Source organism: Cryptomeria japonica, chromosome 8 (genome assembly GCF_030272615.1).
Source record: "Cryptomeria japonica chromosome 8, Sugi_1.0, whole genome shotgun sequence".
Taxonomy (NCBI): domain Eukaryota; kingdom Viridiplantae; phylum Streptophyta; class Pinopsida; order Cupressales; family Cupressaceae; genus Cryptomeria; species Cryptomeria japonica.
In genome coordinates, this window is record NC_081412.1 from 385,159,330 (window position 1) to 385,186,200 (window position 26,871).

Here is a 26,871-nt window from a genome sequence, read left to right on the forward strand (position 1 = left end):
TATCACATATTTATTATTTGAGTATTCAAAATTGTAAGACAAGGTTTTAAGTATACATATATATTGGATAAAAATCATTACATCTATATTGGAGGCCTGCAATTCAATGGAGTTTCCCTTAAAAATTTCTTCGATGAAATAAAATCATATTGAATAATCAAATATAAAAGACATGGAAATATATCTTTAAAATTAATAAGGCATTTATGTCCTTTACATATTTTGTTTATTCTTCGCACTCAAAATTATTAGAAATCTGAAGTAATTGATTTCATTGACATTCTTTCCATGTCTTTTGAAAATAAAATGAGTTCATATTATTTATGATTGTCTTTAAATTACATCAATTTTTCCATAATAAACATACAATTTCTTCATTATTATATATTTCTAATTCCTCCATGATCTCAAATTGATATCAAATAGCTTAAATATATTTATAATACAAAATTTGTAAGATATTGTTTCTTTAAATAAGCTTTTTATACACAAGTTGGCATTGTTTGGCTTGTGAAAATATATCATAGGACTTCTTTGTCCCACTAAAAATACGAGTAACCTAACATTAATTTTATGATATGAATATCCGATCAAAAAATAAACTTTTGATTATATTTGTTACAAAATCCAACAAATTATAGTTGGTTCTCCAAAGTTTACATATGAACATCAATGAATTCCTCATTTAACAATAGCATGCTTTCGATATATAATTTATAATAAAGAGGTGAAACCATGTGGGGATATTCTTTGATTAATTTATACATCTTTGGCAAGCACTTCAAACAAATTATCAATATAAACATTGATATGCATAGGGAAACCATTTTGGGAAGCAAGACTCTTTGAGCTTTATAAACAAAGCAAATATCCCATAACATATGATACACACAATAGCCAAACAAAAGTACCTGCACCACATTATTTCCAACCTAGTTATTAGTATTGATAGAAGCTGAAATATTTTATATATTAAATGTAAATGTCAAAAACTGCAAAAAAGACTTGGTGTAAAGGTAAAGTCATGAATGAGACATTACCATAATGGAGCCCAGGCTGTTGAGAGCTCAAGGAATGGATATGGCCACCTTGAATCCACCAAACAAGAAGATTTAAAAAATGAATTAGTCACTAACTAAATGTAACTTTGATTTTAAATTTAAGAAGAGTAAAAAGAAAAGAAAAATGCAAAATTTTAAAATGAAATGACTAACATTTATATTTAGAAAATTCTAAATCTCCTATAATGTCTTGATTGCAATCTTTAGTCTTTATAATAAGAAAACAATTACTTTTCCTTATCAGGGCTTCTTATATAATACAATTATGTTATGTTTATTTCAATTAATAGATAAAGATTGTTCTCTTTTTTATCTCTGAAGTTTTATAATTTGAATAATCATGTGCTTAAATTTAATTATCTTGTAATAAAATAATCTTCATATTTTATTCTTATTTATTTAAAAGATAATTATTTAAAAAATATTAAGGAGAGAAGACGGTTTCTACTTGTTATCAATCTTTTAAAATATTACATGAATTTTATCGTGACATTAAAATCAATTTTAATAAAAGATCAAAAATATTTATTAAAAACAAAAGCATTTAGAAATATTTAAACCCTTCATTTTAATTAATAGATAAAGATGGTTCTCCTTTTTATCTCTGAAATTTTATAATTTGGATAGTCATGCGCTTAAATTTAACTATCCTGTAATACAATAATCTTCATATTTTATTCTTATTGATTTAAAAGATAATTGTTTAATAAATATTAAGGAGAGAGGATGGTTCCCTAATTGTTATCAATCTTTTAGAATATTACATGAATTTTATTGTGACACTAAAATCAATTTTAATAAAAGATTAAAAATATTTATTAAAAACAAAAGCATTGAGAAAAATTCAAACCCTTTAACAAATTAGATAGATGATTAACAACCAAGAGCATATGAAGAAAATTCCACTAGAGCATTAGGGTTAAATATCATTCTAATTTTTTATTTTCTAGAAAGATTATTTCCTACTTCAGTCATTTTCATGAAAAATTGAAAACAATGGCAATTGTGTCCACAATGAGACAAAGAGCTCTCTTAGGATGTTGGCAGTGGCTTCGTTTTTTCCTTGATTGTATTTATTACCACTTATTGCATCTCAATGTGTAGAGGTAGGACTTCTAAGTGGATTAAAATTAATTTGAGGACAAACTCCTTTGCTAACTGCTAATCAATGTCTAAATATTGAAGATGAAGAACTTGGTACCTAGAATTTGTAGTTTGCTACATAGCCTCAGTCAATTGACACTTATGCTTCTTAATGGTGAAGGTGTGATCGTGGCCTTGGTTCTGTGGTGCAAATTTCTTAGATTATGAGTGAGGTAACAAAGCCAAAGAACAATTTTGAATGAATGACACCCACCCATTCTAGAAGAAACCTCATTGTTGTCACCCCTCCCACACAGCCCTTGTGCCTGCTCACCGACCTTTCCTGCACAAGTATCTGGTGCGGGTGAGGTTACTAGTGACGTTGTGCTCTAATGGAATTCTGGTGAGGCTTTGACTGCTAGGGTAGCAGGCTATTTTGTGCCTGGAGGCCACATTAATGGAAGGTTCAGTGCTTCTTCTACTTGCTACTCTCCACAAATTGTGGTGCAAATGGGAGTCCTTCCTTTGCAGCAATGGCTCAAGCAAGGGTTCCATCTAACTTTGGTTGCCTTCCTTAGCATGGAATTGCTTGACCCCTGTCTTGTTCAAAGTCCCTCCTATCATGACCTGTGGGAAAGAAGTGTTGGATAATGAATCTTATAACGTCCATCGTAGTTTGATCTGCAAGTTTAATTGTTTTTGGATCTCTCTTCTGGACCTGCATAAGTGGGTTTTGGAGTCTTGGAGGCCTCTTTCTAATGGAGCAATCGAGCTTTTCCCTTGTGCCAAGGATTTCTTTTTTGCGGTTTTAAATCTCCAAATGAAAGATATCCTATTTAGGCAAATAAAATAAACAAGGGGAACTCCATTGAATTCTGCCATGAAAAATGAATCAGTTATCCAATCTTATGATTTGATCAACCACTGATAGAGCTACACAAAGAATGGAGATGCAATGGTCTTCCCAAGCTGCCATGAGAATCAAAACAGATCAAGCATGGGGATAGGGAACTAGGATTTCTGTATCTGTATAGAGCTAAACTTGCAGCAGCAGCAGCAGGGGAATTAGAAACTAAGCTTCATAATATATGGCTTGTATTGAATATCTACGAGGAAAAACTTGTTTGAAAAGGAGATCATATTAAATTTGTATGCCAGTCTAGCATATCGAGCACTACTAATAGAGAATTACAATAGACATAACTTGTGGAAGGAATTGTGACAAAACAAAATCTGGCTAAAATTAAATATTTACGTGGTGGTTACTGTTAGCAAACTTGGCATTGATGTCAAACAGTTGCAAACCCACTAAACATATCTATTGCTTCTTACACAGTTTGCATTGATTTCAGATATGAAAGTTATTGGATTGGGATTCGTTTTAACTGTCAATACAGCATAAGTGCCATCGAATGATGTTCTTTTTCATATTGCTGATAAGAACGCCTTGTACATTTCATCTGGTATAGAAGACTGTTTATCCTGTACATATTATCAGGTTGCTCCAGACTGAAATTTCTTGTGTCTGAAGGATTTTATTTTGCAATCGAATTTCGTATACTTCATAGCTTTGTCCGTGCAGATCTGAATATCATGTATTCTGATATACTCTGATGATTTCAGATTGTCTCTCCATGTATTGTTGTGTAATCATCATGATGATCGAAACATTGTTTATAAACATGAATTACAGTAGGATCAATAAGGTCTGTTTTGGTGATTTGATTGAATTTGGTCTCTGTTTACTGTTATGGCTGCGAACTTTATTGTTTATGGCTGCTGTCTCAAGAGGAGTATATTCTTCAACGATGAAGACTTTGTTAGTTCAAGGTTTGGTTGTAACTGCCAACCAACTGCTGGTTCATTTGTAAACGGTTTTCAAACTCATTGGAAGTTCAATGAAAGAAGAGTGAATGTTATTGTCTTAGGCAAAGACTAATAAAGTGATTAGTTCGATGAGTTGACATAACTGTTTGGACAATTGCAAACTGACTTCAAACCGATTTATAATTATCAACAGTTTGGGCATTGTTTTTAATGAGAGTTGTAGTAACATGGTTTTGATAATGAGTTTTGTGATTGCAAGTCTTTAAAGCATCGAGTAGAAGGAACATGCGTAAGCATTGGTTTAAAAGATTAAAATAAAAAAGGCAGTAGCGAAACACTTTCTGCGAACAACAGCCACATAAATAAGGGTAACATTGTTCATAGAAGTTTGACAAGTATTTTTGCAGTCATGTTTCTTTGGTGAGGCTGTTTTAAGAAACATCAGAAATGGTTCAGATTTATTCTGTATAATACTTGCTTGCAGATTCAGGTTATTGTGAAGTGTGAATCATAGCAATGTTATAGTGACATTTTATTGATGGTTTTTGTTCTGAGTTTGTTCAGAAAGGATTTTTGAAGGTTGCTGATAAAACTTTGAGTTTGTAAAAAGTTATTTGCAGGTTACCATTGTTGTAACAGATCAAGATATCTGAAGGGTGATATTCTTCAAGTTGTAATACTTTGCTTGCATACATTCACAACTGTGAAGTACAATATTGCAGATTGAAATCAGTAATAACTTATTTGTAACATTTTTAAGTTGGTGCCTAGGGACACTGAGTTGTTGCTCAGATTGAAGAGATTGTGATAACAAGAGTTGATGCTCTTTAGCAAGAAATTCGGTGATTCCTTAGGGTTGGTGCCCTTAGAGTGTTGTAAACAGTTTATTTATGAGGCTGGATTAGGATAGTAGATCCTAACAGCATTTCTCACCGTGGTTTTTCCCATCCTGAGTTTCCACATATCTTTTTGTGTATTTGTCTCATTGTGTGCTGCATCTCTTTCAGATTTCAATTTCAAGTTGCTTTCATTTCAGATTTCAGTTTAAAAGTTTCTAATAAGTTCTTCAAAAGATTCAATTGATTAAGGATATAAATTTTGTTTACTACTGATTTGCCCCCCCTCTCAGTATTGTGTTCTACAGTTACAGCAGAGGAAAATTCAAACATCAAACACACTTGTAAAGAAGCATGGATGACATCCTCCAAGTGCCCATATTGTTAGCGAACCACAGAATCTATTAATCATTTACTTTTGCATTGATCTTTGACTCGGTCAAAACTAGATCTAAGTCGGCATTCATTCATCTTCTTCACAAGAATGTGTTGTTCCTCACAGGTTGGCACATCTGGCTCAAGCACAATCAAAGAATATTTGAAGGGACTAGTCTTATCAAGGAGGCACCACAATAAGCTAATCCCAAAGTATCAAGCCAAGTTTAATAAAAAATAGATGTCACAATTGAGGTGGCTTCTAGATTTATACTATGGCAATTTGAGGGTTAATGTCCCAGCACCCCATACAGTCAATGCAGAATGAGGTAGCCAAAGAAAACACTGAAGAGTTCAACTGTATCTAAATCCATGCAGTCACAAAGATTTTCCCAACACCAAAATTCGATAAAATAGATTTTCTCCTCCAACAATCACAAGCATTTATTTCCTGGAGATAAGTCAGATCCAATCAATGTGTTTTTGAAAGTGAAAAAAAGGATTTGTCTCTCTCAAGGATGACATTTACACACTTCAAAGGCACCCAAGGCCAAATGGAAGTCTTCTACAATGAAGCAGCCAATCATTACAAAAATCAAAACTGAAGAAAAAGAAAAAACAGAGAAGTAAGAGCTCGAGGCATAGATGGAAAACAATCATAGGTATCAAACATTTTTTAATATCTGTAAAAAGACTTAGATCCATCCTATAGAACCAATTCCACAGAAGAGCTTGAGGGAATCCTGGCAAGATGTAACTAAACAACCCTAATACGCCCAAAAAAGAGATGTTAAAGGATCTCTTGCAACCAAAGGAAACCATACACCTCAAATATTTTATATAAAGAGCATAAGCCAGAAATCAGCTACCCAATGCAATAAATACAGATACTACACCATCCCTTAACATTGCAGGTCATGTGAGGAAACGTTGTCAGTATGACGAGGACACCTCGTTTTGATGCCACTGGCATTTCCTACATCCTGGAGTATGTAGGCAGTCCTTTGTCCTAGGAGTCTCCCAACCGTCCCAATGACGCCCAGGCATCTCCTGCAGCTGGATGGCAAAAAGGCAGTTTCAAAATTAAAAAATATAAATTTTTCATTGATTCCAACATCTACACCAATCATTCATTAGAGATGGGAGAAGCTCAACACTCCCTTGCACATGGCTGCCTATGCATTGAACCCCAAGTGGTTTACACTCATACAAGATGTTGAGGGGAAGGCAGGGTTCGTGAGGGCCATCCAAGAGTGTATTATCCTATAGAGGCCAGCATTATTCGTACTAAGTGGACAAAATTTGCCATTCTTGGGGGTTATTCTAAGGAGGCCAAGATGGATAGGGCAACTATGGCACGGGCGGACCCAATTTTGTGGTGGACTATGCATGGACTAAATTATTCAACCACCTCTCTAGCCACTTGTTTTCTATCTCAGGTTTCTAGTTCTTCTGCTACTGAGAGGAACTAGTCTACTTATAGCTTCATCAACTCTCTTAAAAAGAATAGACTTACCTCTAGGAGAGTAGAGAAGCTTGTGGCTGTACATAGTGCCTTGCATCTCATTGATTGTTGTTGGCAAATGCACACTCCAATGAGACAATGTAGGTGATTGAAGGTTTTGTCATTGATGGCAACCTTACAATCCTATGTCACCGGCAAGGCAATCCACCGGCACTAGCAAGATCAGAATCTACACCGGCACACAGACCACCGGCGCCGGCAGTGAAAGGAAGCATACCGGTACAGAAGCCGACAGAAATTTTGTTGTTAATATATTTTGTTTATTATTGTAAAATCATTGTAAGCCGACTTGGCAAGTTGTAAAATGACTCTTATATAAGAGAGTTCATTGTAGAACATTGTGAAAATATAGATGTAAGATGGATGAATGTAATTAGGCGAATTAAGGCAGACCTATTATGCGAATTATAGGTTAAGGGTTTATGTAAGAAGCAGAGCTATAAACCGGTACTGGATCTGGCATAGTAGATGCTATTTTGAAGCAGTACATCACATTGGATTTATATAATCCATTTTGTAAGTCAGTGAGAATTCCATTTTGAGCAGTGAGCTCTAGGCACTTGGCCTTCCTGCATGTGTAGGCCCCCTCTTGTAGCAGTCATATTCTCTTATTGGCCAGTAAGTGAATATTGTAGGTCACAAACCCCACCGAGGTTTTTCCCACACTGGGTTTCCTCGTTAAAATACTGTGTTATGGTGTGTTTTTCATGTGGTTGTTTTAATCTCTGTTTATTGCATTACTTTCTGTTTACCGGTACACAGTTCTAATTTGCTCTACCTGTTTTAAGTTGAGAAATTCATTAAACCGGTTAGATACTGATTCACCCCCCCCCCCCCTCTCAGTATCTGTGGGAATCCTAACAATTGCAACATACTTTTGTACAAAGAGAGTCCAGCAGCACAATGGGATGTAGAGCCAAAGGAGCCAGCATAGATTGATGGGGATACTACAGTTACACAGGCAGTGCTGGTTAGTATTAGTTTGGAGGAGCTTGACCATGTGGAGACTAACAATTCTAGTGATGAGGATTTAGGGGATGCTTGGAGGCCTCACTTCACTCCATTTTGTTATTTTGAACATTTGTAATCGTCTCTGTATACATTGTGATCATCATTATAAAATTTTAAATATAATATAAATTTTGAATACGACATTTTTGTCGTTCATTGTTAAATTGTTTATTTTCACTTCAAAGTATAGTAGTTTTTAATTTTTACTAATTTTCCAAAATTTCATTTGTAATTCTATGCATCTTTTTATAACTATTTTTTCAAGTACTATATGTATGTCACTATCACCCCCCAAGCACCACTTTGTCGCTATTCCCCCGCCATCCCCAAATTTAGGCCCTTGGTCCCCCCATCCGCGAAACCCATCCCCACATACCCCTATGATAAAACTTCATGGAATTATGAGAATCTCAGTCTCTCAAACTCTAGTATACTTCCCCAACGGGTTGATATCATCCTCTAATATGATTTTGCATTGTGAACTAAAACTGACAACTACAAAAACAAGTTATATTATGATATTTGTAATTGGAGGCCCATCACCTCGCTCAATATCTTGTACAAGATAGTTGCCAAAGCTTTGGCACTGAAGGTGTGCCACCTCCTTCACCAAATTATGAGGCCTAAACAAATTGGATTCATTATATCAAGGTATATTTTAGACAATACTATTGCAGTTTGAGAAGGTATGGAATGGGTTATGAAATCTCAATAGAAGACTCTATTCCTGAAAAATTGACTTTGCTAAGCCTATGATCATAGTGAATGGCCCTTTATTCTAGACATGCTTTGAGCTATGGGTTTTGGAAGCCACTTTATTCAATTTGTTACCATGCTCTTTGTGGCTGCCTTGACTTGCATTACTATTAATGGTCAGCAATCCAATGCCTTTGAGCTTTTCAGATCAATTCACCAAGGTTTTCCCTTGGCTTCAGCTCTCTTTGTGCTTGTTGTTGAAGGATTTGTTTACCTTTTAGCACATTCCGTGTCTCAAGGGCTGGTCAAAGGTATAGATTTACCTAATTCCTTGGCTCATATTGTTAATGTCCACTTTGCGGAGATTCATTCCAAACTCTCTTAGAAAAGAAGAAAAAATATCAAACAAACCCTTAAGTGCCTGAATATTTTTAACAAGGCTTCTAATTCTGCCATTCAGTAGCATAAGACTCAATGTTATAGACAATCCTTACTCACCACACCTTTCTGGCTCAATATGGTTGGAAATGGATTGGTCATAGAGAAGTTTTCATATTCTTGGGCATCCCATTCACCTTCTAGGCTTCACAAGTATCCTTATGGCAAGTTGCCCCTACCAAAATCAAAAATAAGTTGGCATACTAGATCACCAGACTCCTTTCTTTGGCAAGGAAACTCAAGTTTGTTCTAAGATTCTTGTAGCCACACATATTTATTACTCCTCGTGTAGGTTTCCTTATAGGCTGCTTATATGGAACTCCACAAACTTCTTTGTGATTTTCTTTGTGCTTCCTCAAAAAATCAAAAGGGATTTCATAAGGTGGCCTGCAATTTTCGCTACAAACCCCAAGATTCTAGAGGTTTGGGGCTTTTATCCACCCATCACTAGGGTTCGACTCTTTGCACTAAGTGGATTGTTCATGCCCTTCAAGGCGATGAAGCCTAAAAAAAATCTTGAGTGACAATGCATTGCTTCTAGCCTTCCTTTCAGATTTCATACCATTTGGTTGATTATTCTGGAACCCAAATTCGCTCACGTTGTCTAGTGTATCATTTTCAAAGGCCTTCCTATTGGCTCTTAATTATCCAATTGGAAGTTCTCGACCCCCATTGCCCATTTTGTGGGCAGCCGAAGTTGTTTAAGCACCTATTTTGATTCTATCCAAAATACCATGGTTCCAAGGTTCCAAAATACCATGGTAAAAATCCATACCCAAACATAGTCTCTTACATGACATTACACCTTCTTACATGTTGTCATAAGAATCCCCCAAAAATAGGAGATACTCTTACATGAATCACACACTATCAATAACTTATGTAAGGATACTCATACATGTGCCATAATAACTGATTGTCACGTTCAAAATGATCCATCACACTTTTAGCCCTTACACTTGTCATAGAATCTGGCATAACATTCCTAAAAATAGGCTTTCCATCTTATGCCACTTGATGGGCATCTTTTGACAACTAATAACTTGATTTTAAAGGCACTGACATGTGGCAAAAGTGCCAACTCATAAAATCCACACCTCTTATGATAGAGCACAATTATTTAATAGCATAAATGCCAAGTAAACCATGGGAAAATGTAAAATAATAATAAATAAATAAATAATTTGTAATCGCTAAGGTTGAGACACCTTAATTCCCAACACAGGTTACAACCACATATGGACGCTAGGCGTGTGATTTTATATCCACCCACCTTTTTTTGTGAATGTGTGTAATATTATTTCACAAATGATAATTTAGACACTTATTCATCAAAAGAAGGTAATGAATCATTATGTATACCACAAACTAGCTATATTGTAACCGTATGCATACACGAGTCTAATAAAAGGTTGTTATTTTAGCAATAAAAGAGAATCGTAAAAATAGTAGAGATATACAAAGTGAGAAAGGTAAGAGTTTGTTTGTTGACTGCTAACTGTAGATCACAAACTAGCTATACTGTAACCTTATGCATACACGAGTCTAATAAAAGGCTGTTATTTTAGCAATGAAAGAGAATCGTAAAAATAGTAGAGGTAACCAAAGTGAGAAAGGTAAGAGTTTGTTTGTTGACTGCTAACTGTAGACTGTTCAAAAGCTCTCTACCCCTGAACACTTGACATCACAACTAGCAGCATTTATAATAAATATTTCTTAAATATAACCCAAATAGTCTTTAGATCCTCATAGCAAGGAAGGGGATTGAACTTAAAAATGCTATGTTTGGATTTTCTTTCAGACCTATGTTCCAAAGCATTTCAGGAACGGGGATGATGGTATGGAAGGGGATGCATTCTGGGGACGATAATCCGCGGGCCATTTTTTGGGATGATGGGGAGACAGCAATATATATGAATTTTTCAACAAGAATGAGGATGAGGGTACAACAGGGGACGACAATCTGAGGGCCATTTTTGGGGGATGATGGGGAGACAGCAATATATATGAACTTTTCAAAAACAAGTATGTGTGTGCATGTGCGTGTGCTTTTGTTTTAATTATATTGATATATATATGGTGAGAATGAGATACGCAAATTTCTACAAGTATAACAGCAATAGCAGTAGTATAACAATATATATAGAAGGGAGATGCTTAGATTTAATCACGATAGCAACATACCAATAGTATTTCAACAGTTTAACCATGGCAATAGTATAACAACAATATTTAATGTTTAAATTTTAAAGTTTAGAATTTGAATTAAAATTTGAAGTTTAAACTTAAATCTCAAACATCAAAATACAACTACGCCTCATCTAGGCTATCAATATCAAAAGACTCTGACTCTATGTCACTCTCGTTGAAGTAGTGATTCATAAAACGAAATCCCAACCAATCTCGATTGCACCACCTTCTCATCAATTTGCCTAACATCTTCAGGATCAACACCCCATGTGCTGCTAGAGTCTACTAATACTCAATAGTTTGTCAATCTTGAAATACCAAGGCACTATGAACTGCAACTAACTCTTTCGCCCATTCATAGGTAAGCATGTTCCTCTTGATAGAGTGGATGAAGCCATGGGTGGACCAATTCCTATCTACAATAGAGGGACTAATAATTTGTGAGTGGACCAAATCCTATCTACAATAGAGGAACTAATAATTTGTGAGTAGACAAATAGCAAGTTGTTTCAAATCCGATGTATCTTTCTCATAAATTTCCACCATCTAATGGGATGTTTTTGTGCAATAGTGGTTCTATCCATCCCAACTTCTAGTTTGTTGGATGTAGGACCATGAAGATTGGAAAATTGAAGCCGCCACTACTCTCGAAGTATGGTTGCCTCCTCACTACTATACATCTTAAAAAGGGCCTTCATTAATCCCTCCATCACCTCATCATCTTCAGAAGGAAGAGTTCAGCCGGCTCTAGGTGCATACCACTCGAGATTAAGAACATGGGTAGCCATATGAAGAGAGATGTTCATTGTGTTCCACCTCTTTGTGACAACAAGGCTGATATGCTTCTCATAGAATTGTAATCCAAGATCCTTGTCACGAATTACTTGTTTAATTTGATCAAACATGCTATCAAAAGTCTCATAAATCTCTCCAAGGCTAGAAGAGTTTGTATCTGCATACCTAATTAACCCCACGCCACGTAATATGATAGAGCAAATATGTTTGCAAGAAACACTTAAAAATTATGAGATTAACATTATTAATATTCCAAATTAAGATTTAAAAATAAAAACAAAGTAGGAACTCAAACATATCAACTTAAATTATTAAATAAAATTTTCCTACCTAATATTGGACCACTAAGTGCCATTAAGCAACCTTTCTCTCACCTTCTTCCCTTCTTTTGTTTTTTATTGAGCCCACTTTTTCCACTTTCCACAAACCACCATGGATTGTAGAGCATCCTACACCTCCAACCTCTTCTCCAACAAAATAAATGGGCTAGCATAGTCTCAACAAGTTTGAGGAATTCTTTCTTTGAATAAGATTGGAATACTGCAAGTGAATTGTAATGGTTAGCATATCTAGTTTCAACTAGTTTGAGGAATCCTTTCTTTGAACAAGATTGGAATATTGCAAGTGAAGTGCAATGGTTAGCATATCTAGTCTCAACTAGTTTGAGGAATTCTTCCGAGGAATAAGATCGGAATATTGCAAGTGAAGTGCAATGGTTAGCATATCTAGTCTCAACTAGTTTGAGAAATTCTTCCGTTGAATGAGATTGGAATATTGCAAGTGAAGTGCAATGGTTAGCATATCTAGTCTCAACTAGTTTGAGGAATTGTTTCTTTGAATAAGATCAAAATAGTGCAAGTGAAGTGTGATGGTTACATGCAAATATTTATGTCTCTAGCTTTCACCACTACTATCTTCACCCAATCCATTTTTCCAATGTCTTTCAAAGTATGTACACAACAAGGAGTATGTTAAGCAATTTAAACTATCAAACCAAATAACTTACATATACAAGTTGAATTTGTCACACCTTGCACAACATTAGAAGGCTCAACCTCCTTTATGGCCTCTTTCAAAATGGCAAACTGGTAAATGTTTCCCAAAGCAATCAATAGTTCTAAGAAGTATGAATCAACAAGACATGTAACAATAATAATGAGTGGTTGATGTTGAATATAAATTCACACATCCATGATAATGGAAAAACTAGTCCTTATCCATGTTCATCTTATCTCCTCCATTTTATTCGCCTTTGAATATTGTTTGTCAAGGAGTGAGGTGTGCAATTTATGTTCTCGAGAGGGGGCATAAGAGGGTCATGTTGATGTATTTTTATGCACAATCTAACACAGAATAAAATACCAAGGTATCTTATCCTCTCTTGAACAAAGTCTCTCAAATGCTATGCTTCGCGATCAAATGAGGCAACTCTAAGGTTACAAAATGTCAAGTCTTGACTTGTGGATAAGCTCAATGGTTTGATGTGATAATGCTAGAATCACAAGGGGACTTACGTTGTACATGAATGTTGTTGGAGCTTGGAAACTAACTCATCTAACAAAGAAAGAACAAGAGGAAAGGGTTTAGGAGGATTAATCTACTCTTAAGGGCAATGAAGATAATAGATGGTGCTTTGATAGACAAATTTCCCCAAACGTAACTTGGCTTCGCCAAGACGAGCAACAACTACAACAAGTTAGTGTGATCTTCTAAGGAGTCGAAAAAATTTCATATTGAGGATCATTCATTCAAATACCCAATACTGGCGCAACTTGAGCAATCATCCACAATTGAACTTAGCAACCATAATCATAAGGTTTAGGCTAACTTTGCACAGTAGCTTACAATCAGCAAACTACCAAAAATATGAACACTTAAGAAATTCATCAAATACCATTGCACTTCTCCATCATGATCAATTCAATGCCATTCGAACCACTCCAAGGCAGAATCAATAAGCAGATCCAAGTGAAATTAATTGCAGAACAGAGATGAAGTAAGAACAAAGTCAGATCCAAATACAAAGCGAATTGCAACAACAGCAGCAAGGTGTGAATCAGGATTCAAAGTGAATTAAGAAGCAGAGCAGGAGAAGAGCAGATTTTCCAGCAGATAAGTGTGATTTCCTATAAGGACATCAGGTTTCAAAGACAAGAAGTGAAATGAGAAGAAAGTACTTGAAGGCAAAGTGAATCCAAGGCAGATTGCAAGTGGATTCAAGCAAAGAAAACCGAATTCAATCAGATGCAAGAGAAGCTACAGCAGGAGAGGGAGGCAAGTTGTAAAGGAAAATAAGGTCATTCACATGCAAATCAGATCAATTCCTTCACCAATTGCATACATTTCCAGACCTGAAAATTGATTTTAAAAGAGACTGTTATTTCCAGATTGTAGGAGGGGTTTTGTTAAGCGAATTTTTATGAATTGCTGATGATGTTGTTGGTATTGTTCCACAAATTTTTTATTAAGTTAAAATTCTTTTGAATCCTTAAAGATGAATCAATTTGTGCAAAATCTTGAATTTTTATTTTATCAATAATGTCTTGCATTTCAGAATTGATACAAGAAGCTGAACGGCAGATCAACCTTACAAGGAAGATACCTCAACAACATGGAGAAGTCAGGGACCAAGATAGTGAAAAGAGCGAATGGAGCAACTATGAAGGACTTAACTAGCTCAATGTAAAGGGAATCAAGGTCATGCAAAGAAATGGATGGAGATGGAAGACAAACTCAAGAACTTCCAGGAAAATGACAAAGAAGGTTTAGATCACAACATAAACACTCATTTGCAACGTAAAGAGGATCAACATCCAAGATATCAAGACATTCAAGAAGTTGACAAGGAAGAATATAACAACAACCTTGAATTTCCAAGATCAAGGTGAAGGACATCCAAGATATCAAGAAGAAGAACATCATGAAGGATTCCAAAGATGAAGAAGAAAATGCCCAATGAAGCCTAAGGTTAAGGACAAGATAGTTCCAGAAGAGTTAATCAAAATTAGAAACTCATCTGATGGAGATACAAAATATGAGAAAGATGATGCAATTTGGGAATATGAACCGTCACAATCAATCATAGGAAAAGATGATGATGTTGAGAGATATTGATAAGGATGCAATGACTTCTTTGTGATGATCTACAAGAATTGCAAGCTGATGTGGCACCTATTCACCTCAACCAATCAAGAGATCCCACGTTGACATGTCCAAGATGCCTTATCCTTATCTACTCCTTGTAAATTGTTTCATTGAGGCCATGTTAATTTTCATTGGTCCTTTTCCTAGAAGGACGTATAATCAAAAGATGTGTAATTTTCTCATTGGTTGATATTAAATCTTATGAGGTGGTTGTTGTAACTACCTCACTTTAGGGTTTCATAGAATTATCTCGGTCGTTGATTTAGAATCAACTTGGACCCTTTATTTTGTAACTCAAACTCTATATAAGGCTTTCTCTTCTCATTTATAAAGGCTAATAGACTAGGAGCCAGCAGTAGAAGTAGTAGGAGGAGGAGAATAGAGATTGTTGCCAAGATTATGTCGAAATAAATACATGATTTTCACTGAAGATATGGTGGATCTTTGTATGAGTTTCAACATATTGCATAGATTCTACTTTTGAAGTTTTAGATTTGTTTACATGGAGTTGATTAGTTGAATGGAAGATCTTATTGTTGATTAATGGTGAAGCCTATATGTTCATACCATTTGGAATTTGTTGATTGCAAACTGTAGTGCATGGTTAGTCTGAACTCATATTGAAAGCTTAACTTCAATTACTATATGCTCATTGTTCATGGTGTTGATGTGCATAAGTGATTTGAAAATCATTTGCATACCCACTGGAGATTGTACCATCTTTGTGTAGTTGTTCCCTCGTGGTGAAGCAAATCTTGGTTTGGTTTCACTAATTCAGCAATCATTTCTTGCATTGTTAGGTGTTAACTTATATTTCTCTACAACCTTATCCCTTTTGTCTTTTATTTGAAGTTCAAGTTATTTTAGTATTCAAATTATAGTTCTAGCTAAGCATAAGTCCCTTTGTGATTACCAACAAATCACATATTCTCACTAAGTCTATCCAACATAAAGTCGCATTGTTCGCATTGTAAACCTTGGCGTTGCCTTATTTGATCACATTGTTTAGCATTTGAGGTTTCCTTGTTCAAGAGAGGATAGAATACATAGTATTTTATTTTGTGTTCGCGAGTGTCACAAAACACAAATCAATACGGTATTGCTTCCTCTGCCCCCAAAGTCATTGCTACTCTTATCGCAGTAGGAGGATCTCCATATTTGTTGTTGCAATAGCTTATGGCTTTCAAAATTATCAAATTCACTACTTCCATGGCAAAACTGAAGTAAGGAAACATGTTGTATAACAATTGCCTAGCCAAACTAGCTCCACAATGGACGGCAATTGGGTCGAATTGAGGGCCCTATGCAACCCATGCCAGGCCTTGGTGATTCTAGCCGCCAATCCTTCCATGAAATTAGTGGCCAACCATTACATGGGATCACCCATCAGGGATGTCAAATACGAGATTTGCTCCATGCAAAGATTGTTCTTCTCCATATTCCTTGTCGACATATGGTTTGCACACATGTTGAGAAGCTCAATTAGCCATAGGCCCCACTTTGATTTTAGCTCTGCCAACCCAGAGGCTAAAAGAGCCATGGCTAGAAATGTGGGCTACTAATGGCATGTTGTATAGAGGCCAAAGACATTTCCGAGAAGGATTTTAGAGGCAACGAATTTGAGTTGTTAACATTGCCATTGGCTATGGGTGATGATCCTTCCGCATAAATCATCCCGAGCATGATTGACCAAACAATAGACTAAACCCAAGCCAAAGCTTGAGCTTCACCAAGTTGTTTCCTACTCTGATACCATGTTGGTTTTCAAAGAGCAAGACAATTATAATAATTTGTTATTTCATTCCACCCTTCTATCATTCAATATTGTTAAATTTATGGATCAGAATTAAAATTTATCTTTTCTATGCATTATCTATCACTGAATTGTTGTATAAATCTGATTGTCTTCTTTTATGATGCAGGAGAGGAGGAGCATTTATTAATTTCAATGTCCATTCTCACATATTTCATTTGGTATATGTAGTGGGCTAGGTACGGTCAAGCGATGCCTTGACCGGCCATGTCTTTTGGACATGGCCGATCAAGACATCAATTGATCGTGTCCCCTCACGATAATAATGCAAGGCATATTACGTACCAACCGGTGCATATATTAAGACACCCGATAATTATCGGTGGTGTATAGTTATCTTACCACCTGTTGTGACGTTTTCACACATCGCCCCATTGCAAATGGGGACCCATTTTTTTTTTGCTTTTTAGGGTTTGTTCTTTAGGTTTTTTAGGGTTTTGTTAGCTAGCCTTTGCATTTTGAACGTTGCCCAGGGGATCACATGGATAAGTAAGTCCGGCTTGAGTGAGGTCCTGATCCTGAAATTTGGCTAAGTCTGGAATGCCCTGATCCTGAATTTGACTAAGTCTGGAAACTAAAAAAAAAAACCCTCCAAAAACTAGATTTTGCAATATAACTCCTGGAGGTCTGAAACCACTCTCAAACATCCTGAAAGTATATATGGAATATAACTTAAAGTATAAGTGAGAAATGTCACTTATACTTAAATGTTATAATCCATTAAAATTATCCTGATATAGAGTGCGAAAAGTCAAATTTCGCTCGTGTCCTTCTCCAAGGGTCCAGAGCGAAAAGCGCTCTTGTTCCTCTCCAAGGGACCAAGGCGAATCGCTCGTGTCCCTCACCAAGGGACCAGAGCGAAAATGCTTAGTTGAGCCATTCCTAACCTTGTTTGGACGAATCGAGACATCAAAGGCATGGTGAAAAACGAAATGAGCATGATAGAGCATCCAGACTTGATCAAAAACAACGAAATGATGAAGTTTTTGCCTAGAGGGTCAAATTCGCTCCTGTCCCTCACTGAAGGACCAGAGCGAAATTCTTCATAAGGTACGATCTGGGCAAAGATCAAGCAAGTTTTCGGTTTGAAGACAAGAAAAGATGTGACTTGAGCCCGTTGAAGACAAATTGAAGATTATCAAACGTCAACAAGGGACCCAAATGCCCAAGTTCGCTCCTGTCCCTCTCCAAGGGACCAGAGCGATTTTTGTCTTAGATGATTTTCTTGCCAAGTTACAATGAATCCCAAGGCATGGATAAGTGAAAAGGTACATTACGAAGCCGTTGAAGATAATTTTCGAGGTTGGCAAAGTGAAATGAAGCCTACAGGATCAGGATCGCTCCTGTCCCTCTCCAAGGGACCAGGGCGATATAATGATTATATTGCCTTTTCCTCCAAGTTCAATCACTCTAAGTCAAGGTGAAAGGTGGTGAAGACATTTTAAGACATCTCCATCAAGCGCAAAGCATCAAAAATTGCCAAAGATGAAGGATTTGCACCAAGACATCTAATTCGCTCCTGTCCCTCAGGAAGGGACCAGAGCGAAAATTGCATAAAGGCATAGATTTCGAAAGTTAAACAAGCATCAAGCCACCAAGAGGAATCAAGGGACGTCATTTCACGCATTGAAGGTAATGGCAAGTTGAAGAACGCAAGAACAAACTCAAAACCTTGAGGATCGCTCCTGTCCCTCTCCAAGGGACCAGAGCGATGTTTATTATATTGGCCAATTCATACAAAAATCACGTGAGGTCAAGGTTTTCCAAGGTCGTAAGAGGTCCAAGGCATGATTAGAAGGTGATATACAAAGACTTCAAACGTTAAATGATCATCAAATTAACACAGAGGCTATATCGCTCCTGTCCCTCTCCAAGGGACCAGGGCGATTTGCTTAGGATTCTTCATTTTCCTTCAAGTTCACGCCAAGTCAAGGTTTTTCGGGGTCACACAAGGTATAAGGTGTCTTTTGAAGATGATATGCAAGAGTTTTGAACGTCAAAGTGTTACCAATTTGTGCAAGGGACTTATATCGCTCCTGTCCTTTGGACAAGGACCAAAGCGATTTTTATTAAAACACTCATGCTCTTTCAAAACCAAGACAAGGCAAAGATAGGCATGGTCAAGGACGTCCTTTGGAAGGCAATGAACGAAGAACGAAGATCAAAAGTTTGCAAATTTGAGCCAGGACACTAGGATCACTCCTGTCCCTCAGGAAGGGACCAGGGCGATATTTACTAAAACACATGATATCCTTTAAAGATCACGTTAAAACAAGGTTGCACAAGGTTTTAAACATCGTTTGGAAGGCGATACAAAGGGAGATAGACGTTACATATTACCAATTTGAGCTTAAAATGGAGAAAAGACAAGGATCGCTCCTGTCCCTCTCCAAGGGACAAGGGCGATGATCCTTCTAACGTCCAAATGCCTCATAAAAGTCAAGTGATACAAGCATGGAATGAACAAGCAAGGTTATTATTCACCATACAAGGAAAAGTTGATATCAAAATGGAGAACTTCAAGTGAAAAGATCTAGATCGCTCCTGTCCCTTTCCAAGGGACCAGGGTGATGAGGTACGTATCTTCCATTTTCAAAATTTGGCGCTCAAACACATTTTCTTTAAATTTATTTTAAATGCTAAAATCGATAGATTGAAAATTTAATTAAAAATGGCATTTAAAATTTGCGCTTAATATTTATTAATTATTTTGCCTTTATAAAAATCGAAATTTATTTATTTAAATAATAAAGGCATTTAATTAACTATTTATTAATTAAATAAAAAAACAAAAGGAGCGCTAAGGTTATGAGGTCGGCCTTGTTATTGATGTAAAAATCGTTTTAATTGCTTAATTTTTCCAAAGTCGGCCTATATGGTAATTGTGGTGAGAGCGCTTATAAAGGAGAAGTGAAAATCATTATTTTCACATTATCATTTCACCATCTTACATGCGATCTTGGAAGGAGAAGTGCGAGTTGTGTGTTAGAGTCATTTCAAAGGAAGGCGCCAAGATCATTCAAGGGGAGGAGCGAATTTCAAAGGGAAGGTACAAGCATTATCAAAGGAGTTCGAGTTTCCACTTGAGCGAACTTGCCAAGGACATTGAAGAACACATCAAAGATATCCCCAAGGGTGGCGAATTAACAAAGAGGACGTTCCTTATCATTGGAGATCACGTTGAGGCCATCAAATTTTGATTTTTGCCTAGGCGATTTCCTTTATTTTGGCATTTTAGAGTTAAGCTCTCAAGTAAGGTATGGCAAGATCTCTTGTTTTAATTTCGAATTTTGATCGTCATTGCCTTAGGCTTGAATTTTGAATTTTGAATCCTTAGCTCAATAGTCGTTTTTAGGAAATGATTAATAAAGGACTTATCATTAAGTTTCCTAAAATTTGCTCTCTAATTTATGTTATGTATTGCAAAATCATGGTACTAATTTTGAAATGTTGTGTAGGCATCAAATGGAGATCTCTTCAAGGAAAATCAAGCCGGATCCAGGATGGTCTTCGCCAGGACGGTCTTCGCCAGGACGATCAAGTAAGCACATGGGCAACCTCTTTCAATCCAACGTTCCAAGGCGAGGTACATCATCATCCTGCACATCAAGGACACAAGGAGTTAGAACAAGGGCTCGTTGAAGAAGCAAATAATTCCAGATGAATTAATTAAAGCAAGCTTCTCAACAACATCAAGTTGAATATCTACCAAGTTATAAGTGTCAAATGAGGTGGCATCCTAGTCATCACGTCTCCAATCAGTGAGGTCCATCTCAGCATGTCCAGATTCAATGTACTTAACTCATGGAAGGTGGCACAAACTCCGATGTACCTACCCTGGCTATCCATTGGTCGATTTTTCTAGAGAGGACATGTGTCCAAGCAATACAATTTTATCATTGGTCAAACACTAAATGTTATGTAATGGTTGTAACAAACCCTAATTAGGGTTTTCATTGTAAAATCTTGGCCATTGATCTTGAATTGATCTAAGCCATCAAATTGTATTGTGGGCACTATATAAGCCCAGGCATTTCATTTGTAAAAGCTAATTAGCAATAGCTAGAGAGTTAGAAGATAGAAAGTAGTTAGAAGGTGATTAGAATAGCAATTAGAGTAGAATAGGAGGACAAGGCAAGAAATTGTTGCCATTGATTGTAAACAAACTCCATTTTCATTGAAGTAATGGTGAAATATGTCGTTTTCTTGCAATTTGCATGGTTTCTTGTTGAGTCTTCAATCTTAGATGGTAGATGATTAGATGAATGGAGGAAATGTGATTAATTGATGGTGGAATTCGTATATCCATACTACTAGCAGTTTGTTGATTGCAGACTCGCCTTGTGTAGTCAACTGGAATCGTTCAGCTTAAGCTCAATTTCAATTTGTCGCCTCTTCATTGATATGCATCAACTTGGATGGTATCTATGCCTGCGGTGATGATTTGAACATCATAAAGCTTCCCTTAGAAGATCGCACTAGCCTTGTGTAGATGTTCCATTGATGTCAAAACAAGATCTAGTTAGAGTTTCATCAAAAATCAAATCATTACTCCTACATTCTTAGTATTAGGATTAGATCCTCTCTTCGCCCTTATCCTTTTTTCATTTTTTTCAAATCTAAGTTAGTAAGAGCCTGTGTCCAGCAAAGCAGATCGGAAATTCAATCACCAAATGTAAGTCCCCTTGTGATCCCAGCAAATCACATCATACCACTGGAGCTTGTCCACACGTAGAGACCCTACATCAAAGAACCTTGGAGTCTACCTAACTGATCCTTTACGCGAATCTTCAGCAGTTAGAGACTATTTTCTCAAGAGAGGATAAGATGCCTATTGGTATTTTATTCTGTGTATGATGGTGTACAAAATACACGTCAACACCACCCGATATAATTATCGGTGGAGCATGGTTTATATTAACACCCGATATAATTATCAGTGGCGCATGGTAATGTTGGCATTATCTTTTACACCCGATATAATCAGTGTATGCCAAGCGGTGTATCCTTAACATCCGATATAATCGGTGTGAACATAGACTAATCTAAACGATAGTTTAACTGATAATTGTTAAGTCTTATTTGCAAGAATTAACTCGATTTGTCAATCGGTGAATATGAATAGATTATCAGATTTGGATACTATGATTAATATAAAGGGAATGTTTATCAATTGAATAATCGATATGATAAATGTTTGAATGAGAGACTTCATTTATCTCTCATTCAATCATTTATCTTACCGAAGCTATCATGCATTAACACTCCCTCTTAGCTAGGTAAGATAAATGTAAAAGGTATTGGGAGCAATATTCATAAATCGTATGATGCTTATCTTGGAACCATAGTTTCAAGATGTGAATTGCCTCTGTCGGCGATTCTATTCACAAACTCTTGAGTGGATTGCCTCTGTCGGCGATTCTATCCATAAGCTCTTGTGTGGATTGCCTCAGTCAGCGATTCTATCCACAAGCTCGTGTGGATTGCCTCAGTCAGTGATTCTATCCATGAGCTCTCACGTGGATTGCCTCAGTCGGCGAATCTATCCATGAGCTCTCACGTGGATTGCCTCAGTCGGCGATTCTATCCACAAGCTCTTACATGGATTGCCTCAGTCAACGATTCTATCCATGAGCTCTTGTGTGGATTGCCTCTGTCGGCGATTCTATCCACAAGCTCTTACGTGGATTGCCTCAGTCGGCGATTCTATCCACAATCTTGAGTTATTGTAAGATCGTCACCTTCCAATAACCTCAAAAATACAAGTGGAAATCATTTGGAAGTCGTCACTTCTTTATGATTTACACAGGGCCCATAAAATAATTATTAGTATTAATAATAATAATCAATATTTACAATTTTTACCTCAGAAGTGCTCAATCTTGATTAGTAAGCTCCCTCTCAATCACAAGGTATCTTGAGTTTCTTCTAGCGAACATATTTTTCTGAACATACGTCTGAATTTCTGACTTCAGCAAGGGACGCTTGTAGTTTAAGTTTGAGAGGACAAGTTCTTGCAATGTGGCCATGTTCGTCACATATGAAACATTGTACTTTAGAGGAGTCTTTAGGCTTCTTGAATGATCGATTACCATATGTCTTTTTGTCCTTTTTCCTTTTCAAACTAGAGACTAGAACTTGAACATCTTCATCAACGGGTTTCATGATTCCTCTTGATATTAGGTTTCACTCTTCTTGAATGCAGTCAGCTTTTAGTCTATCAAATTTGGGAACTTTGGATCGAGCACTAACTCCTTGTCTAAAGTTTTCCCATGAGATAGGGAGCCCATTTAGAGTTATCATAGTAAGCTCCTTATTATCATAAATGTGACCAATTGATGAGAGCTGGTTCCTTAATTCTGTTATCCTCATAAAATATGAAGTGATAGTCTCTTCTTTACTCATTTTAATATTAGAAAGTTGATTTTTAAGTGTGAGGATTCTGCTCGTGTTGTTAATCTCAAACATGTCTTTCAAGGCTTTGAACATGCCATATGCAGATTCTAACCTTGTAATGATAGGTAGTAGATGACTCTTTACTCCATCTACTAATAACTCCATTGCTTTAATATTGTTCTTTTCCCACTAACTTTGTTCGTCTTTTCCATCAGGTTTAGAAGGATTCTCTATTATTGTTTTTAACTAATTCTTCCTTAGTACCAACATCATTCGTAGTTTCCATGAATCATAGTTTGAGGCACCTTCAAGTCTGTCTTCGAATCTGATTCCATTCGTCATTTTAAAATACAAACTTTCAAGGAGATATCAATCTGATCTTAATCAGATCTTCCTTCAGGCAGTTAGGCTTTATAGAAGGAAACCTGGCTCCGATACCATGTTAAATTTATGGATCAGAATTAAAATTTATCTTGTTCTGTGTATTATCTATCACTGAATTGTTGTATAAATCTGATTGTCTTCTTTTATGTTGCAGGAGAGGAGGAGCATTTATTAATTTCAATGTCCATTCTCACACATTTCATTTGGTATATGTAGTGGGCTGGGTATGGTCAAGCGATGCCTTGACCGGCCATGTCTTTTGGACATGGCCAATCAAGACATCACTTGATCGTGCCCCCTCACGATAATAATGCAAGGCATATTACGTACCAACCGGTGCATATATTAAGACACCCGATAATTATCAATGGTGTATAGTTATCTTACCACCCGATATAATTATCGGTGGAGCATGGTTTATATTAACACCCGATATAATTATCGGTGGCGCATGGTAATGTTGGCATTATCTTTTACACCCGATATAATCGATGTATGCCAAGCGGTGTATCCTTAACATCCGATATAATCGGTGTGAACATAGACTAATCTAAATGATAGTTTAACCGATAATTGTTAAGTCTTATTTGCAAGAATTAACTCGATTTGTCAATCGGTGAATATGAATAGATTATCAGATTTGGATACTATGATTAATATAAAGGGAATGCTTATCAATTGAATAATCGATATGATAAATGTTTGAATGAGAGACTTCATTTATCTCTCATTCAATCATTTATCTTACCCAAGCTATCATGCATTAACAAATACAATACATACTTCTAGGAGTTTTTGTTTCTACGTTATAGGAACAACTCTCTAATTGTTAAAGTTGTTTTAACGACTCAAAGAAACATACACTCGTACAACATAATTCTATATTATCCTATAAATATGACTAACAAACTTAACAAATAATTTAATATTACTAACACCCATGTGAACACTAACATAGTTTCCTGATAACCTCAATTCCAATGCATCCTTGCCATGCCACGTCCACCATCTAATAGGGTCTTTTTGAGCTAATGTAGCTCTACCTAACCTTGCCTCTAGTTTCTTGAAGGTTGGACCACAAAGATTGATAATTGCAAGCCACTATGTGCGAAGTAAAGCAGATTCCTCTTTAGTATCTATTTTCCAAAGGGCCTTCATGAACCCTTCTTTCACCTCTTCATCATGAGATGGTAGCACTCTTCCAGGCTTAGCTGCATACCATTTCAGATTTAGAGCACAGGCTTCCATATGAAGTGGGGTGTTCCACTGTCGCGTCACAATGGGCCTAAGATGCTACCCATAAAATCCCAAAGTGGGTCCATACGATGAATTGCTTGCTTCATTTGCCCAAGCATGTTATCAAAGGTCTCATAAATCTCTCCAACGCTGGGAGAGTCAATATCAACATATATAATTACTCAGACAATAGGCTCAATGAAGGAGCAAACATATTTGCAATTGCAAACAAGTTACCAAAATTAAGATCTTCTAAAAGAATGAAAACATTCTACAAGTTAGAAACATTAATAAATTATTAAATTAACATTTTGAAAATTAAATAATAAAACCAGCAATTTTGTTACCTCATTGTGGACCACCAATCATCATTAAGGATTTTTGTTTCACACTTCTTCTTTCTGATTTGTTTGCCTCTGACCATTTACCCCACTTTGCATTAACCACCATTAATTGTAAAACCTCTTGAACATCAAGCATCCTCTCTAATAAAATGAAGTAACTAGCATATCTAGTGCCCATAGGCTTGAGGAATTCCTTCCTCAAAAATGTCCTAAACAAAACAAGTAAACTGTGATGGTTTCAAATGAACATCTGCACATCTCCAACCTCTTACACTGTTGCCTTCACCCAATCTATTTTCCCAATGTCCTTCAAGGTATTGTTCAATGCATGAGCATCACTTGGGGTCCAAAAAATGTGCTTATAATCACCCTCCAGCATCAAGCCAGCTAACTTACACACATAGGTTGTATTGGGCATTACGTGTACAACATTAGAGGCTCCAACCTCTTCCATGGCATCTTTCAAAATTTGAAATTGGAAGTTTACATCCTTCCTTTTCCCCATACAAGCAATAGCTCTAAGAAAATAAGAGCCAACTAAAGTTGTGACAATACAATTGATGAGTAGCTGATTTTTAATGTTGGTCCAACCATCCATGATGATGGAGCATCCATCCCTTATCCAAATTTGTCTCATATCTTCCATCAACATGCGCATCTTAAAATATTTTCTATCGAGGAGGATGGTATGTAACTTATGTTATCCAAGTGGAAAAAATGAAGGACCAACAACTGTCACATTTTTTAACATCTGCTTAAAATATGGTGAACATGCCACATGAAATGGTATGGCATGAGCATTAAAAAAACTTAGCAATAGAGGACTCAGCCACATCTTGTAATTGTGTGCTAAACATATCTGCAACAGTAGTAGTTTTCTTCTTTCCTCCAGTAGAAGTAGAAGTAGAACCCTCTCCCCCATGAAATCCAACAACCATGGCTCCTATAGGCAATGACACACTAGGCTGCAAACTCTCCAATGGAATTCCTTTCTTTTTTGCCTCTCTCCATATGTAATCTAGTTGCCTCAATCTTCTCGATTAGATTTATTTGTTCACAACCTTTTACCCCTTTACCACCTATCCAGAAAAGATGACAATAATCTCTCATATAGCTTCTTTTATGCACAAATGGCAAAACTGTTCTCTACTCCCCCCTAAATGTTTTTTCTTATCCTTGTCAACTCATGATGCAAATTGTAATAGAGATTTCTTGAGGTTAAATGGGCCTTTTGCGTATTTTTTGGGGAGTTCAAAAGGACATTCAAGTGGGTTTGAACTTGCTAGCCTTGCTACACTCCCACTCCCTGAAGGGCCCCCAATGGCTGCCATACTTCTAAATCTACTTCTTGCATTTGAACCTCAACCTCCTCACTATCACTACTAATGATTTTTTTTGGTTAAGAATTGAAAAGAGAGCTACAAATTCAAATTAAAAAAAAAACGAACTCACAATACCCTTCTTATGTGGTAAAAAATAAGAAAAAGGCTTTAAAAAATGAAAAACGATTGAAAAAACAAATGTAAAATGAAAAACTTACCCCTAATGTAGTGGACTTGATGCCCTAATCTGCTCTTTCAACTACTATTCTCTTCTCTTTCAATTGCTAGTCTTTTCTGCCTGCTCTTCAACACAAGTTTGCAAATGTCAAAATGAAAGAGTTTTATAATTCTTTTTTGCTAAGTTACCGGGTTCGACACTGGAAGCTCGGATGCGG

The 26,871-nt window shown here is 36.4% G+C and overlaps 1 protein-coding gene across 1 annotated transcript in view; it reads right to left on the minus strand.

The window, feature by feature from the left end:
• Positions 1-585: 585 nt before the first annotated feature.
• The window catches only part of LOC131066853 (uncharacterized), a 67,059-nt gene continuing 40,773 nt past the window's right edge, over positions 586-26,871 (minus strand). Inside the window, exons 7-8 of the mRNA XM_058001727.2 lie at positions 1,041-1,088; positions 586-911 (exon numbers count right to left, since the gene is read on the minus strand). Coding sequence (XP_057857710.2) covers positions 794-911; positions 1,041-1,088 — 166 coding nt within the window. The 3' untranslated portion in view covers positions 586-793. The remainder of the gene's footprint in view (positions 912-1,040; positions 1,089-26,871) is intronic.